At 41.4% G+C, this 14,643-nt stretch overlaps 1 protein-coding gene across 1 annotated transcript in view; it reads right to left on the minus strand.

Annotated features, from left to right (window-relative positions):
• SPATA13 (spermatogenesis associated 13) overlaps nt 1–14,643 on the minus strand; it is a 155,160-nt gene that overhangs the window by 45,678 nt on the left and 94,839 nt on the right. Inside the window, exons 3-4 of the mRNA XM_054577201.1 lie at nt 4,174–4,545; nt 2,315–2,459 (exon numbers count right to left, since the gene is read on the minus strand). Coding sequence (XP_054433176.1) covers nt 2,315–2,459; nt 4,174–4,545 — 517 coding nt within the window. The remainder of the gene's footprint in view (nt 1–2,314; nt 2,460–4,173; nt 4,546–14,643) is intronic.

A 14,643-nucleotide genomic window follows, 5' to 3' on the forward strand; every position in this document is an offset into this window, starting at 1 on the left:
CAGAGAGAATGAACACGAGGCCTGCGGCTGAACTGCTCTGCAGAAGTATGACAAGGAATTTACTTTGTTGCCAAGGGTAAACAGGGAATGAATTTCGAATTTCAGATGGAGAGCATTGACATGCGGTAAAGGAAAGGAAGGAAGTGCTGGGCAAACTAGAGCAAAGGGAGTGTGAGAGCCCCGAGTGGACAGCGGGAACACTGAGTGGTGAGTTCGGGCAAGAGAAGTGAGAGAAACAGATGGAACGTTAGACTGGGGTTGCAGAGAAACCTGTAAACTCACTCAAGGAACCAGGACTTTCTTCCAATGATGATGAGGAAAGTGTGCAAGGAAAGAGCAAAGCAAGAGTTGAATGGGAACAGAACCTCTGACTAGAGAGCGTATAAAAGCCCAGCCCAAGAAAGTGATGTGAGAAGGGCAGCTGCAGAGAGTACGGGCTCAGGGGCCTGAGGAGCAGGGGAAGGCGGAGGGCTGGACCTAGTGACCATGGATGAGGGCAGTAATGGTCCAAGGTGTTCAGTAACGGCTCCCCTCAGAGAATGAAAAAGGCGCCAGTGACAGGAGAAGCCACAGGCATGTTTCGTAGAAACAGGCTCCCTGTTGGACATCTGGGCTTGAGATGTTTGCAAATTTCCTCAAATTCCAACTCCCATCTAATTTCTTTTTAAAAAAAAACAACTTTATTTATTTTTAGAGATAGGGGAAGAGAGAGAGAACGAGAGGGAGAGAAACATCAATGTGTGAGAGAAAGATCAATTGGTTGCCTCTTATACATCCCCAACCTGGGACCTGGCCGGCAACCCAGGCATGTGCCCTGGCCAGGAACAGAACTGGTGACCTTTCACTTTGTGGGACGATGCCCAGCCCACGGAACCACACCTGTCAGGGCTGCCATCTAATTTCTCTTTGCTTTTTCTCTCTGTCTAGCCTTGATTCCTCCAAATACGTGTGATGCCAGTTAGATATCATGCCAACATACTTAAGGGTGGTAACATTTCTTCACCATTCGCTAATTCTCTGACCTCTTACCCTTCGTTTGGCCCTCCCAGGACATCCTTCTCAAGCATTTCTGTGTCAGATCTATCAGGGACCTTCTTGTTAGCGCTGTCTTCAGAACGCCTCCCTTGGCCACTGATTCCACACGTCTTCATTCTCTGGTCCCTTCTCTGACCCATCCTGGTTTCCCCCCTCCTCTCCCTGAAACTGAAGTGTTCTCCAAGTAACACCCTTAGCCTCTCTCAAGTCTTTTGAAAAAACCTTATTTAAACCTCCCCGCTTCGCACAGCTTCGATCTCCGCCGTCCTGGGAAGAATGTGCCCGCACGGCGGGTGAGGGGCGGGGCCGGAACCAGAACCCGGCCCAGGCCTCCCACCGCCCTGTTCACCACTCCCATGCTCACCACGTAGTATTCGTTTGTGAGAGTAAGACAGTGAGCCCGGCAGTTAAAGCTGTATCATTAATGGCCTGCTGCATCTCTGACGAATCAGCGTAGTTCAGTGGTTAAAACATGGGCCTTGTTATTGAAAATTCTATTTGACTGGGGGCTTAAGTCCCATTTCTGCCACATAATGCGTGAGTGACTTAGGGCAGTTTACCTATTTATACCTGGATTTTTTTAATCTGTAAAATGAGGATAATAATAGTATCCACCATGGCACAGAGTTAAGAAGACCAAATGAGCAAACACATTGGAGCACAGAGGGCAGTGTCTGCCACACGGCAAGTGCTCAGCAGAGAGCAGGTGAGATTCTTGTGCGGTGCATCCAGGCCCGCGCCACAGTCCGCCCAGCCGGCTGGCACTGACATGAACCTCCACGTAGCGGAAGACTGTCTTTTTCAGAAGTTTAAACATCATTCTCAAAACATGCGGTATTAATTTAAATCAACAAGTGAGTAAGTGCTATGATAACACATTAACTACTATATTAGATAACTTTTCTTTAGTGTTCAAAACAGTATTTGTGAATCTTAAATACCCAGAAGGAGCTTCAAAAAGGTAAGGCGAATCCCTGGGACTCCATTCTCGGTCAGATCTCAACCCGCAGGAACACCGAGGCACACAGACACCGTAAGAGAAGCAAGTGTCTCATGAGGGTCACTGTGGCAATGCAGAGCACCCAGACAGCACCCACCTGGCACAGCTGACGACAAGCCCAGCTCCTGAGATGAGCCTTCCTCACTGTCAGGCAGACAACACCCTGGCCCAAAAGTTCGCAGTCCACTGGGCACCTCAGTTTAATGAGAGTGTCAAAGCGAGGGTTCCACACCAGTTTCTGAAAGGGGAGACCCCAAACAGGGGGCCGCTGAGACTTACTGTTGGACGCTCTCATCTGCCGCCGTCGCCCCACGCGGTCCAGCCCAATGGGGGTGCTCTGGGAAAATGTGAACGGCCGGAACCGGGCTGACACGGCTTTGTAGGGTGGCACCTGGTGAGCTGGCACGGGAGGCCTGGCTGCTGGCTACGAAAGAAAGCAAGAGGCTGTGAAGAGATGCCAGGAAGTGGAGCTCCTACAAGCTCTTCACACGCACAGCTGCAAGAAGCTCAGCATTCTCACCTCGAAGCTACTGACATACATGGTTTCTCCAAAGCATATCAAAGCTTCAGGCTGCACTGAGGCTCAATTGCAATAAATTATTCTGATGTTTAAACAAATCAGCATCAACCCATGGCCCTTACCTCACAGCCTCACATTTCATCTTCTCTGTCAACAACATGCCAACAGGCAATGCTCAGTGAAAGCAGAGTGTCAGCTAAGAAGAGGAAAAGCAAATTTAGGAAGTGGTGGCTTTCTCACAGAGGTGTAGGGTCACAAAGTTAAGAAGATGTGTTCCCAGCAGCAGTGCCAAAGACCATGCCCAGGGCGACCAACTGCAGCCCAGCTGCTCACTTCGGTCTCCTTGCTCTTCCAAGTGCAGGAACCAGCTAAGTAGTTGTGGAATACAATTCTTGTTTACCTAAGCTAACATGACAATAGAGCTTTGTTTAAAAGAAGAGCTAGTTTTCTGCAAATGTATCCTGGTCTATAGAATCAGCTCTATGTCCTTTTGATTTTCCATATTAACAGTCCCTATAACTGCATCAAAGGCCATGCTGGTTCATATCCTCCTTAGGTTTTCCACCTAGTTCCCTAAATGAGCTTACAGTGCAGAACGTTATCTGACTATAATCCTTTTTGATGCCTTAAAGTGGAATGATTTCTAGATGTTTTAGTTCTTCTCTATACTGTGTTTTAAATTAAGAGATTACAGTTTGCTTTAGTTCAGAATTATTTCCTAGCATGTAAAGCCTCTTAATACAAAAAAAATTTTGTGGTATTCTTCACCTTATTTTGTTTTTACCTTAAAAATTCAATTCAATTTAATTCAATTAAGCAAGAGGGTTTTGAGTGCTTGCTATACAAACAAGGCATTGTGCTGGGCTTTAAAGGCAGAATGCAAACAAAATCCTATACCAGTATAGACTTTCCCTTTTAAGAGAATGTTATGGGTTATATCAGCTAGCAAGTTTCAAATATGAAATTGGGCACTTACTCATGTACTGTTCTGTGAACCCTGGACCATGGCTGGGGTATTAGTCTCATCAAATAACAGAAACAGGGCCTTTATTTAAATGTTTTGTCTCCTCAAAGAGCTCTTTGGTTAATTGATAAATACTTGCTGAATTACTACATTATACTTAGGGAATGATATTAAGATTTTAATCTACTGTCAAAGCGGTTACAAAGCTGCAACTCAAAAGCAAGAAAATGGTGAAAAAAAATTATTTCCTTATCTCCTAAAAAAAATCAACTTCTTTATTTTCTTCTTATCTTTACATGTTAACAATAGATGATGCTTTCTCTTTAAAAAATTTTTCCTTTCAGGAAGCTCACTGAATATGCACTACTACTCTCCCCTGTTCAAACCTCAGATGACTCTGAACAAAGAGCAAACTAGTTTCACGTATTACTCAAGATTACTCCAGCAGAGACAGAAGATTAGTAAAATGCATCCAAATGTCAGATGATTAGTTTTAACACATGCATCTTGCAAAGTCAGGAAGAAAGGTTTGAGATGACACCATCCTTGAGTCAGAAAAGAAGAAAGGAAAGTGTCTGGTTTAGTTTGCAGGAAGAACAAAAGCCAGGAAGCTGAGGGCTCTGCTGACTTTGGTGGGAGCACACCAGATCTTACTTGGGTTAGAAGATTCTCTATTGCTTCTGTCTGGCTGTTCCCATAGAAGCTGACCCCACCTATCACAGAGATGGGGCGTCTTCTCTGGCCTCCTTTGGGGCAGCCCACAGCAGCCTTCTGGTCTGCAGGGACCGTGGAGGCCATGCTCAGCTGGCGGCCACTGTCCATCACGTCCTCCTTCTGGGGGTCCACAGCAATGGAGTCTTCAGGAATAGACAGGCTTCGGCTGGCCAACTGGCCATAGTCTGAGAGTGGGCGAGGCCTTGACCTTCTCCCAGAGCCCCACCTCCTCCTGGAGATGGAGATCCTCTGAGGCTCTGTCCTTTCTTCCTCCAGGGATGAGCCCCGCCTCCAGGATTCCTCAGTAAAAACCTTTTCAAATTCGAACAATTTAGGTGAGCACCAAAATCCAGGAAGGTATTAAAAAAAAAAAAGATATACATTCCCTTCCACCCTCCCTCAGCTCTGCCACAAAGGCTTTCTAGATTTACTTGTTTTTAAAAGTTTTTTTGTGTGTGCGTGTGTGTAACAGACAAAATATGTGGATTAAAATAAGCAAACCTACCTTTAATTGGAGGTCGAATTAAGACCAATTCTAATAGTGATGTTTGATGACCGATATATTTTAAAAATCAGCACCATTAGGAGTTAATAAAAAGTAAGGTAGCGGTGTCACTCAAAATAAGCACAACAATAACACGGGGAAAGGCAGGTCTGCCAGTAGACGAATAAATGTGTAATGCTACTCTACGGTTTTGTCTTGCAATAATGTTCAAAAATAGAAGGTGCTTTCAGAAGATTAGGTCTAGGTTGCTAGGGCCTGACACTCACTGATGTGGAGGAGGGGAGAGCACTGAACTAGGATTCAGAGAACCAGATGGGGCTACTAACTAGCTGTACGAGCTTGGACAAGTCACAGCTGACCTTTCAGGATCTCAGATTTCAGACTAGAGCCAGGGGTGTCCAACCTGTGGCCCATGGGCAGCGTGTATCCAGGATGGCTATGAATGCAGTTCAACACAAAATCGTAAATTTACTTAAAGTATTATGAGATTGTTTTTGCGATCATGTGTCACAACGTGTTTAACATGTGGCTCAAGACAACTCTTCTTCCTTTAGTGTGGCCCAGGGACGCCAAAAGGTTGGACACCCCTGGTAGACAATACCACAGCTGGAGAGTCTATGATATTAAATTAGGCAATATGCTCTAATTTTTCAAATAACTTTCTAGGGGCAATGCAACATACTAGAAAAAAAGCCACGAGGTTTGAAAATGAGCTGATTTCTGTGTAAGTCAGGTTGGGCCCCTAGCTAGCTTCGTAACCTCAGTCAAGTTACTTAACTTCTGTGAGTTTGATTCTGTAACTGTTCACTGGGGGAAAAAAACAGGTCCTAGTGAGAATCAAATACTATACTGGTAAGATAGCCCTTATCAGCTAGAGTTAACTATGGCTCTTAGAAAGCACTGCCATAGAATTACCAGCCCTGATCAGCCCTGCCTGAAGATAACCTCTATCTCGGCAGACCCCTCCAAGTCTGGTCTCAGAGCTCTATGTGGGGAGCAGGGAGAGAGGTCAGCCAAAGTTTGTGAGCCACCCGCCACAGGCCTGGGAGCCGGGGTACTCAGCTCTTCCACCCACTATACATTATTTAAAAATACAATAAAAACAGAACCAGACACTGGAAGAGAACTAAATTAACCAGAAATGTCATGTGATTGCAGGGCAGGCAGAGCAAGCCACGCTGCTTAGAGATGGCATCTGCTGGCAGATCAGGCCAGCCCTGCCCATGAGCACGGCCTGTGAGAGAGAGAAATCCAACCTCTTGCCAATGAATGGCAACAGAGACCTGAAATGCAGATCCTGAAACTTCCAATCTCATGTATCTAAGCATTCCCTAATATCACATACCATGAGAAGTGTTATGAAGAGCAAAGGAAGCATGAGAGGATTTACAGATACTCCACTCTGTGCCCATAATTTTTCAAATTAGAAAAACTGTGACCTAGAGAAGTAAAGTGACTTGCTCAGGGTCACACGGCCAATTAGCAGCAAGAGAGACACTGAGATGTGGGCCTGGTAATTTCTGTTCCCACTATACCACAGAATTTGCCCACTTTGCTCAAAGGAAAATGGGTTCTAGCGGTCTTCAATGACCTTACTGCCTCCCGACTCTTACTGCCCGGGATGCTGTCTTTATTTCCAGCCACCACTGAAGGGGCCCAGAATACACCGCTTTGGCTTAAGAACTGTTTTGAGCTGGAGGTATTGAATGAGCTTTTGCCCAGAACACCTTCACCTGCCTAAAAGCACGGCCTCCCAGAAGAGCTCCGTTGTCTTAATTCTGCTCCTTTAGGATAGAAATTCTTTCTTCCAGCCAGGGAAGATGGGCTCCTACCACTCCAGAGAAGAAACTCGCACATAAACAGACACAGTCACAAAACCATCCTGTCTCCCACCTGTTTTCCTACAGCCCCGTTTGAGCCCCGTTTGTCTCTCCTAAAAGTCACTTGTTTTCCCATCAGCACGCTTCTCCCTCATTAAGTTGGTATACAAGCCCCCAATCCTAACCACTTTCTGGAATAACACTTTTCCATGAACTCCCACTTAACCTACAGGAATAAAAAAAATCTGTCTTTTCTTTTGCAAATTTGTCTCTTGTCAACTTTAATTCTCACACCCCTAAGCATAAACCTCAGAGGGTAGAGGAGAAATTTTTCCTCTGTAACAGCACCCTGGGAAAGTATAAGAGAAATCGCAGAAAAGTTAATATTTATTTTTTGCATTACATAAGGAAAAAAGCTATTATGGATAGTTTAAATCAGCAATCTAAGGGCACAGACAACTTAAGCACGCAATGAGACTAAACCCACTTGTATTATCATATCACCCGTGATAAAAAGGTTCAGAAACAACGTGCTAGAAAACAGAAGTACAACAAAATGACAGGCAATGAGAGTCTGATTACAAATGTACATGTGGTTTTGTCTGCACTTGTGCAACATACAGCTTTTTTTCCTCACTGATACTGAAAAGGAAATAAGAAAATGGGTTTAGTAAAACACATTGTCTTAGCTATTCTGGAAATAAGTTCTTCTGAGACCAAACACACTCCAGGAAGTGACGGAGACCATGAGGGCAGGGAACGGCTGGTGCCTGCGGCTGGAGTCCCTAACACATCCGGCCTCAGGGTCAGCCACTCGGCTGCCGTCCTGCGCCGCCGTCCCGCCCGGGAGCACCCCTGAGAACCCGGGGAATCCCACTGCACCTATGCACAGCCCCGCTGAAGACATACAAGTGGTACCAAATGCTCTAGGAACTACAAAAATTAGTTAACAGAAGAATACATGAAACTGAAACCTCCAATTTACTCCCAGCAAAAAAGAAGGAGGGAGCCAGGGGAAGAACAACGTAAAGTCCCCCAACTTTAAGCTCATATTCCAACAATGTCCCCTTAGCCAGAAGTGACATACATTCCTCATAGAGCGAATTTGAACTTAGATGCGTATTCCGTGACTAAATCTTCTTTTAGCAAAGTCTACCTACTTTTGAAACACAATATATGTTCATTCAAACACACTTAAGAGTGTGATTATACCTGGAACTACAAACCCAGCACCAACAACAAAAAACACTCTCAAGCCACAACCTACCCTGGACTTGGCTACAGGCAGCGGCGGCCCACAGACACACTGAAGGAACAAGCAGTTGACCACATCCATGCTCTCTGAGAGTTTCTCTTGCCTTTAAAACACTCTAATCAGGGGTATAAGTGGCCAGAGCTCTGTGTAAGTCAGCTTCTTTTCACAGGTCAGCAGCCTGAGCTTCATTTCAGTTCAGGGCTATCTAAGCTTGAATGGTCAATTCACACCCAAGTCATAAACGTTTGTAAACAGGCTTTTCAGTGCAGTGGCTGCCCTTTTAACTCTTGCTTCTCAGTGCAGTTTTAAAGTACTTTCCCTGCACAGGGATTCCTACATCTTTTCTTCCTATACTTTCCTTTCTTTTCCTTTCTTTACTTTACAAAAGATAAATTTCATTACTACAATTAGATAATTCAAAACATTTTTTGAAGCCACAACGAGATTAAATTGCTAACTGGAGGAAAAAAGAAACATAGCCCCAAAAAGCTGATGTTGCATGTGTCCATTCAGAAGCTTGCTCTAAAAGTAAGAATATAGGGTCAACTTGCAAGTGTTGTGGGTTGAACTGTGTCCTCCTATTAACACATATTGTAGTCCTGACCCCCAGCACCTGTGAGGTGATCTTATTTGGAGATAAGAGTGTTTGTATAGGTATTGACTTAAGATGAGGTCATACTGGATTAGGTGGGCTCTACTCCAATGGCTGATGTCCTAGAAGAAGAGGGAAATCTGCACACAAACAAAGACTAAAGGAAGAAAGCCACGTGGGAACAGAGGCAGAGATCAGAATGGTGCATCTTATATAAGCCAAGCTACCCCAAGATTCTCCCATAGGGCCAGAAAGAGAGCTTGATCCTGCCTACTACTCCTTGACTTCAGACTTCTGGCCTCTACAACAAAGAGAATAAATGTTTTCAGCCACCCAGCTTGTAGGAATTTGTTATATTAGCTCTAGGAAAGTAACAAAGCAAGGTAATTCAGAAGAAAATATTATAGGTAAATAAATAAAGATGCTTTGTGTAGATTAAAAAAAATAGATTGTGCTTTGAACAAGATGAAGGTACTTTCAAGACGCTATTAATACTAAGCAAGCCTCCTGGGTTTCCCAGGTTGTAGGAATCCTGGATACTGTAGGGAGAGTAGGTACAGTCACCTAGCTGCAAAGGAGTAGGGAAACATTCTGACACTGTTATGAGGACTGTAACAATGACAGTAATGAAACCTTTGGATTTTGATTGTCTATGACATGCCAGACTATACCAGCACATGCTACCTTACTTAACTTCCACAACCACCTAGGGGTATATTATTTGTCCTATTTTACAGTTTAAGACATGGAAGCTAAAATAAATAAAATTACTTGCTCAGGTTAATAGAGCCAGAAAGAAGAGGCGCCCATTTTACATCCCAGTTCATCTCATTTCAAAGTCTCTGTCCTTTTTACTTCACAGCCCTGTATCCTTGGCACATAATTTTAAGAAAAAATTAAAACAAATGTGTTTCTTTTTTAAAAAAATAATTATAGTTCACATACAAATATTAGTGTCACATGTACAACATAGTCATTTGACATTTATACACCTTACGATGTGATCCACGATACATCTATTAACCATCTTTAATCATACAAAGGTATTATGATATAATTGGCTCTATTCCTTGTGCTGTACCCTGTCGCTTGTTTATTTTGTAGCTGGAAGTCTGTACCTCTTATTTCCCTTCACCTTTTCCATCTGTCCCCCCCTCCACCAATCCCCCAACCTCTCTCCCCTCTGGCAAGCTTACAGAAGAAAACAGAACTTTGTAGATTTTCCTGCCCTGAGGCAAAGATTTGCTTGGAGGGAGGGGAGAAGCAACTTACAAGAGGCTCTGAAATGGTGCCTGGAAACCCAGAGACTCCTTCTCAGAATCTTGTTTAAATCCGTAAAACAAAACAGATAGGATTATAAAGTAAGCTGATTACTTTGAAACAGAATTATCAAAATAGTAAAAGCATTGTAGTATTACAATATATGTAACACATGAATTAAAAGGACTAGTGATAGGTTTAATTACTGTCATACCTCTGGAGAAGTAAGCAAAAGTATGAGATATTGAGATATTTTAATATATCAGCAAAGACTGATGTGTGATGTGAAAAAGATTTGTGAATTCTACTGGTGACAATATCACAGGTACTGCAAAAATACCTTTGTCTTGTTCAAAGCATCAATTATGAATGATGCCTACATTCATAATTGAAGGAAATGCTTCATTTCAGTTAGAGGTTAGTGAAAATAAAAATAAATTCCCAGCTTCCTGATTTCTGTTTGTTGAGCGCTCAAAGGTATATAGGTTAAAATCTCCCAATGTTATTTATCCAAAGAAACCCAAAACACTAAGTCGAATGAATGATTTACAATAGACAAGATATGGAAGCAACCTAAGTGTCCACCAATAGATAAATGGATAAAGAAGAAGTGGTGCATATATACAATGGAATGTGTCTCAGTCTTTAAAAAAATAAAAAGAAGAATGAAATCTTGCCATCTGCAACAACACCAATGGACTTGAGAGGATATTGGGCTGAGTGAAATGAGTCAGAGAAAGACAAATACCAAATAATTTCACTTATATGTGGAGGCTAAGAAAACAAAATTAAATGAACAAGCAGAACAGAAACAGACTCACAGACACAGAGATCAGACTGATGGTTGCCAGAGAGGAGGGGGTTGGGGGACTGGGTGAAAAAGGGGAAGGGATTAAGAAGTACAAACCGGCAGTTACAAAATAGTCATAGGGATATAAAGTACAACATAGGAAATACAGTCAACAATATTGTTATAAATATATATGGTGTCAGGTGGGTACTAAATTTATTGGGGTGATCACTTTGTAAGTTATATAAATGTCTAACACTGGGTTGTACATCTGAAACTAATACTGTATTTCAACTATAATTGAAAATAAAAATTATTTTTAAAAACACCTCAAACAAAATCTCCCTGTGTAAATAATATTGTTTAAGAACAGCCTACAGTACCAGCAGCGTCCTCGAGCTCCAGAAAATTAAATTTTAAGCTTTATACATAGCTGCCCCCCACCCTTCAACAGGGGATACCTTCCAAAGACCCCCAATGGATGCCTGAAACTGCGGAGTACTCAACCCTAAATGTACTATGTCTTGTCCTATGCATACATACCTTTCCACTTAAAGAAAGCACAGTCTGGCCTCTCTTTAGCCTATCCAAATTGCCAGCATCACTAACTAGTCTTGCACTTCAGAGTCATTAGTAAAATGGGGTTACCTGAACACAAGCACCGCGATACTATGATACCACTAAGCGACTAATGGGTGGGTAGTGCATCCAGTGTGGAGACGCTGAACCAAGGGAAAATTCACATCCGCAGGGGTGATGGTGTAAGATGTCACCAGGCTAGTCAGGACAGCGCACCGTTTAAAACTCGTAAGTTATTTCTGGAGTTTAATATTGAATATTTTCAGCCAATGGTTCATTAGGGGTAACTGAAACTTTAGAACTTTAGGACTTTAGGGGTAACTTTAGAAAGTGAAAGTGTGGATTATGGGGGGAGACTACTGTATATTATAAAATCAAAGTAGTAGTATCTCACTATTTAGAGCTATATACTATTACCTAATTTCCCTTAGGTGAAAATTAATGCATCATAATAAAAAAAGACCCAGCACACTGCCCATAGCAAACCCCTACCAACCTTTTTTTTCTTTTTAAACACAGGAGGTCAGATTATACAGTGTGTGGAATGGGATATGTATAAATATGTCCTACAATTTTAAATGAGGAGCAACTTCAGAAGATTCCAGATTAACTACCATTTTTTAAAGTTAAGGCAAGGAACAAAGAAATATTTTATATATTATTTTGTAAAAATATATTTAGAAAGAGAAAAGTTTGAGGCCTATGACATTTTCCCCTTATTTTTTTGTTTATTTTTAACACCAAATATCTTACATTTACTTAAAAATCTTTTTAAAGCTTTATTGAGATATAATTGACATAAATAACTACAATTTGAAGGTGGACAGCATAATGACTTGAATCATATATATTGTGAAATGCTTACCATAGTAAGTTTAACATCTATCATCTCCTATAGATAGAAAACAAAAAGGGAAAAAAGTTTTTTTCCCTGTGATGAGAACTTTTAGTGAATACTCTTAGCAACTTTCAAATATATCATACAGGAGTGTTAACACTAACATTATGTTCTATACTACATCACAGTATTATTTATCTTATAGCTACAAATTTATCCTTAAAAGTATTAACTTTCCATCAGCTTGCTTTAACATCTACTTAACATTGTATTTTTCAGATAAGGAAAAAGGACATTATTACACTCATTTTAGAAATGAGAAGCCAGTCACAGAGAGGCAATGGACTTAATGAAAGAGTGCATGAGAGAATTAAGGCATTTCACTCAATTTCATCTTCACAAGGAAAGCGCCAAATGGTTTATGGCTTATGGAAAAAACCCTTAGAGGCAGCTTCCAAGATTACTAGACCATGTGATATTGCTCCACAAAAGCCTTCATATGCTTCTTTTTGGTATCTTCTCTGGGCTGGAGCTCATGAGAGCACTAAATACTATTAGCCCAGTTCTATAAGGATAAAAAAAAAGTACTTAATGATAACTCTGATATAATTCTGGATTGATGATGAGGTTTCCTCCCCTAGTCTTTGTAATAATCATTTGTGGGAATTGCATTTTCTGGGCTTAACTAAAAACCTGACCATCCTACCATCCACTAACTTCTAACCCCTGTTGCCCTGCCCTATAGAGCTCATACTTTGTGGAAGAGACTGAGAGATGCGGGCAGCCTGGGCCTACTCTACAGTCTCTGGAAGGCTCTAGAGGAAGTCCAGCAGTCTCAGGGGAGGCAGAACAGATAACAAGTGAAGACAGGTATCAGGGTGCCTTGGGCCTTTCACTGACCTGTCCCTGGACTCAGAGCTGGTGGAAGATAACTTTTGTACACAGCTTGGCACTTCCCATGCACACCCAGGCCCAGTAGAGGCAGTCATAAATTATGAATAGCTTGGTAACTCCAGACAGGTAGCCCAAGGCCAATTACAGGCAGCACCTGACATTCACCTGAACCAAAGGCCCTCCCAAGTAAACTCAGAACCAACACAACCAATGGTGGACTTCAGACCACATTAGAGTACAAACTAACTAGCCACACAACTAATCCTGGCAGGTACCAAATCCTGTCCAGGGCCAACTACACTTTGGAGGGTGGCCCCTGCTCAGAGGCAAATACACTGTGGTTGGGGTGAATCCTCATAGTCAGCCAGCCTGAGGGTTTACCATGCTCACGGACAGGCCAACAGCAATCAAGACTGAACTACAACAGAAGGGCTCTCATAACCCACACAAGAGACACTCTTGGTACACCTAGCTCAGATGACCAGTAAGACTGTGCCATAGCCCGACAAGACACCTACTACATAAGACTACTAAAACAAGATTGGGAGACATAGCAGATCAATATCTGAAATAAAGAATACATTAGAAAGCACAGAGGGTCCCAATAAAGAGAAACCTAAGGAAGTCCTAACCAAGAAATCATAATTAAAATGCCAAAGGATGAAGACAAAGAGAACCTTAAGAGCAGCAAGAGGAAAGCAGTTACCTATAAGGGAGCTCCCAAAAGACTTTCAACTGATTTCTCAACAGAAACAATTCAGGCAGAAAGGAACTGGCATGAAATATTCAAAGAGATAAAAGGCAAGAACCTACAATCAAGATTACTCTACCCAGCAAAGATATCATTTAGAACTGAAGAACAGATAAAGAGCTTCCCAGACAAAAAAAGCTAAAAACATTCAGCACCACCAAACCAGTATTAAAAGATGTTTAAAGGCCTTCTTTAAGAATAATAATAAGACCAAATTAGAAACAATAAAATGGTAATAAATACCTACCCATTAACAATTCCTTTAAATGCAAATAGATTAAATGCTCCAATCAAAAGACATACATTGGCTGAATAAATAACAAGATACAAAATATGATATGAATAAGATATGAATAAATAACAAGACCCTTACATAGGCTGTCTACAAGAGACTCAATCCAGATTGAAAGACACACACAGACTAAAAGTAAAGGAATGGAAAAAGATATTTCATGAAAATGGAAATTAAAAAAAAAAAAAAAGCTGAGGTAGCAAAACTTATATAAGACAAAACAGACTTTAAAAGAAAGTCTATAGGTAGGAGAAAAAAAAGACATTACATAATGCTAAATGGATCAATCCAATATAGGGACATAATCCTTATAAACATTTATGCACCCAAAATAGGGGCGCCCAAGTATATAAAGCAAATCTAGATGGACATAAAGGAAGAGATTGACAGTAACAGAGTCATAGTAGGGGATTTTAACAACCCAGTGACATAAATATGTTTTCCAGACCAAAAAAAAAAAAAAAAAAAAAAAAAAAATCAACAAGAAAACAGTGGCATTAAATGACACACTAGACCAGATTAATTTAATTGATATTTTCAGAATATTTTGCCCCCAAATAGCAGAATACACATTCTTTTCAAGTGCACATGGAGCATTCTCTAGGATAGACCACCCGTTAGAATACAAAACAAGTCTTAATAAATCCAAGAAGATTGAAATCATATCAGGCATCTTCTCTAACTACAATGGTATGAAACTAGAAATCAACTACAAGAAAAAACCTGAAAAACATAAAAACACACAGAGGCTAAATAACATGTTACTGAAAAATGAATGAGTTAACAGTGAGATCAAGGAAGAAATCAAAAGTTCTCTTGAGATAAATGAAAATG

The sequence above is a fragment of the Pteronotus mesoamericanus genome, unplaced genomic scaffold (assembly GCF_021234165.1).
Source record: "Pteronotus mesoamericanus isolate MK-2021 breed Mesoamerican mustached bat unplaced genomic scaffold, CSHL_Meso_final contig_41, whole genome shotgun sequence".
Taxonomy (NCBI): Eukaryota; Metazoa; Chordata; class Mammalia; order Chiroptera; family Mormoopidae; genus Pteronotus; species Pteronotus mesoamericanus.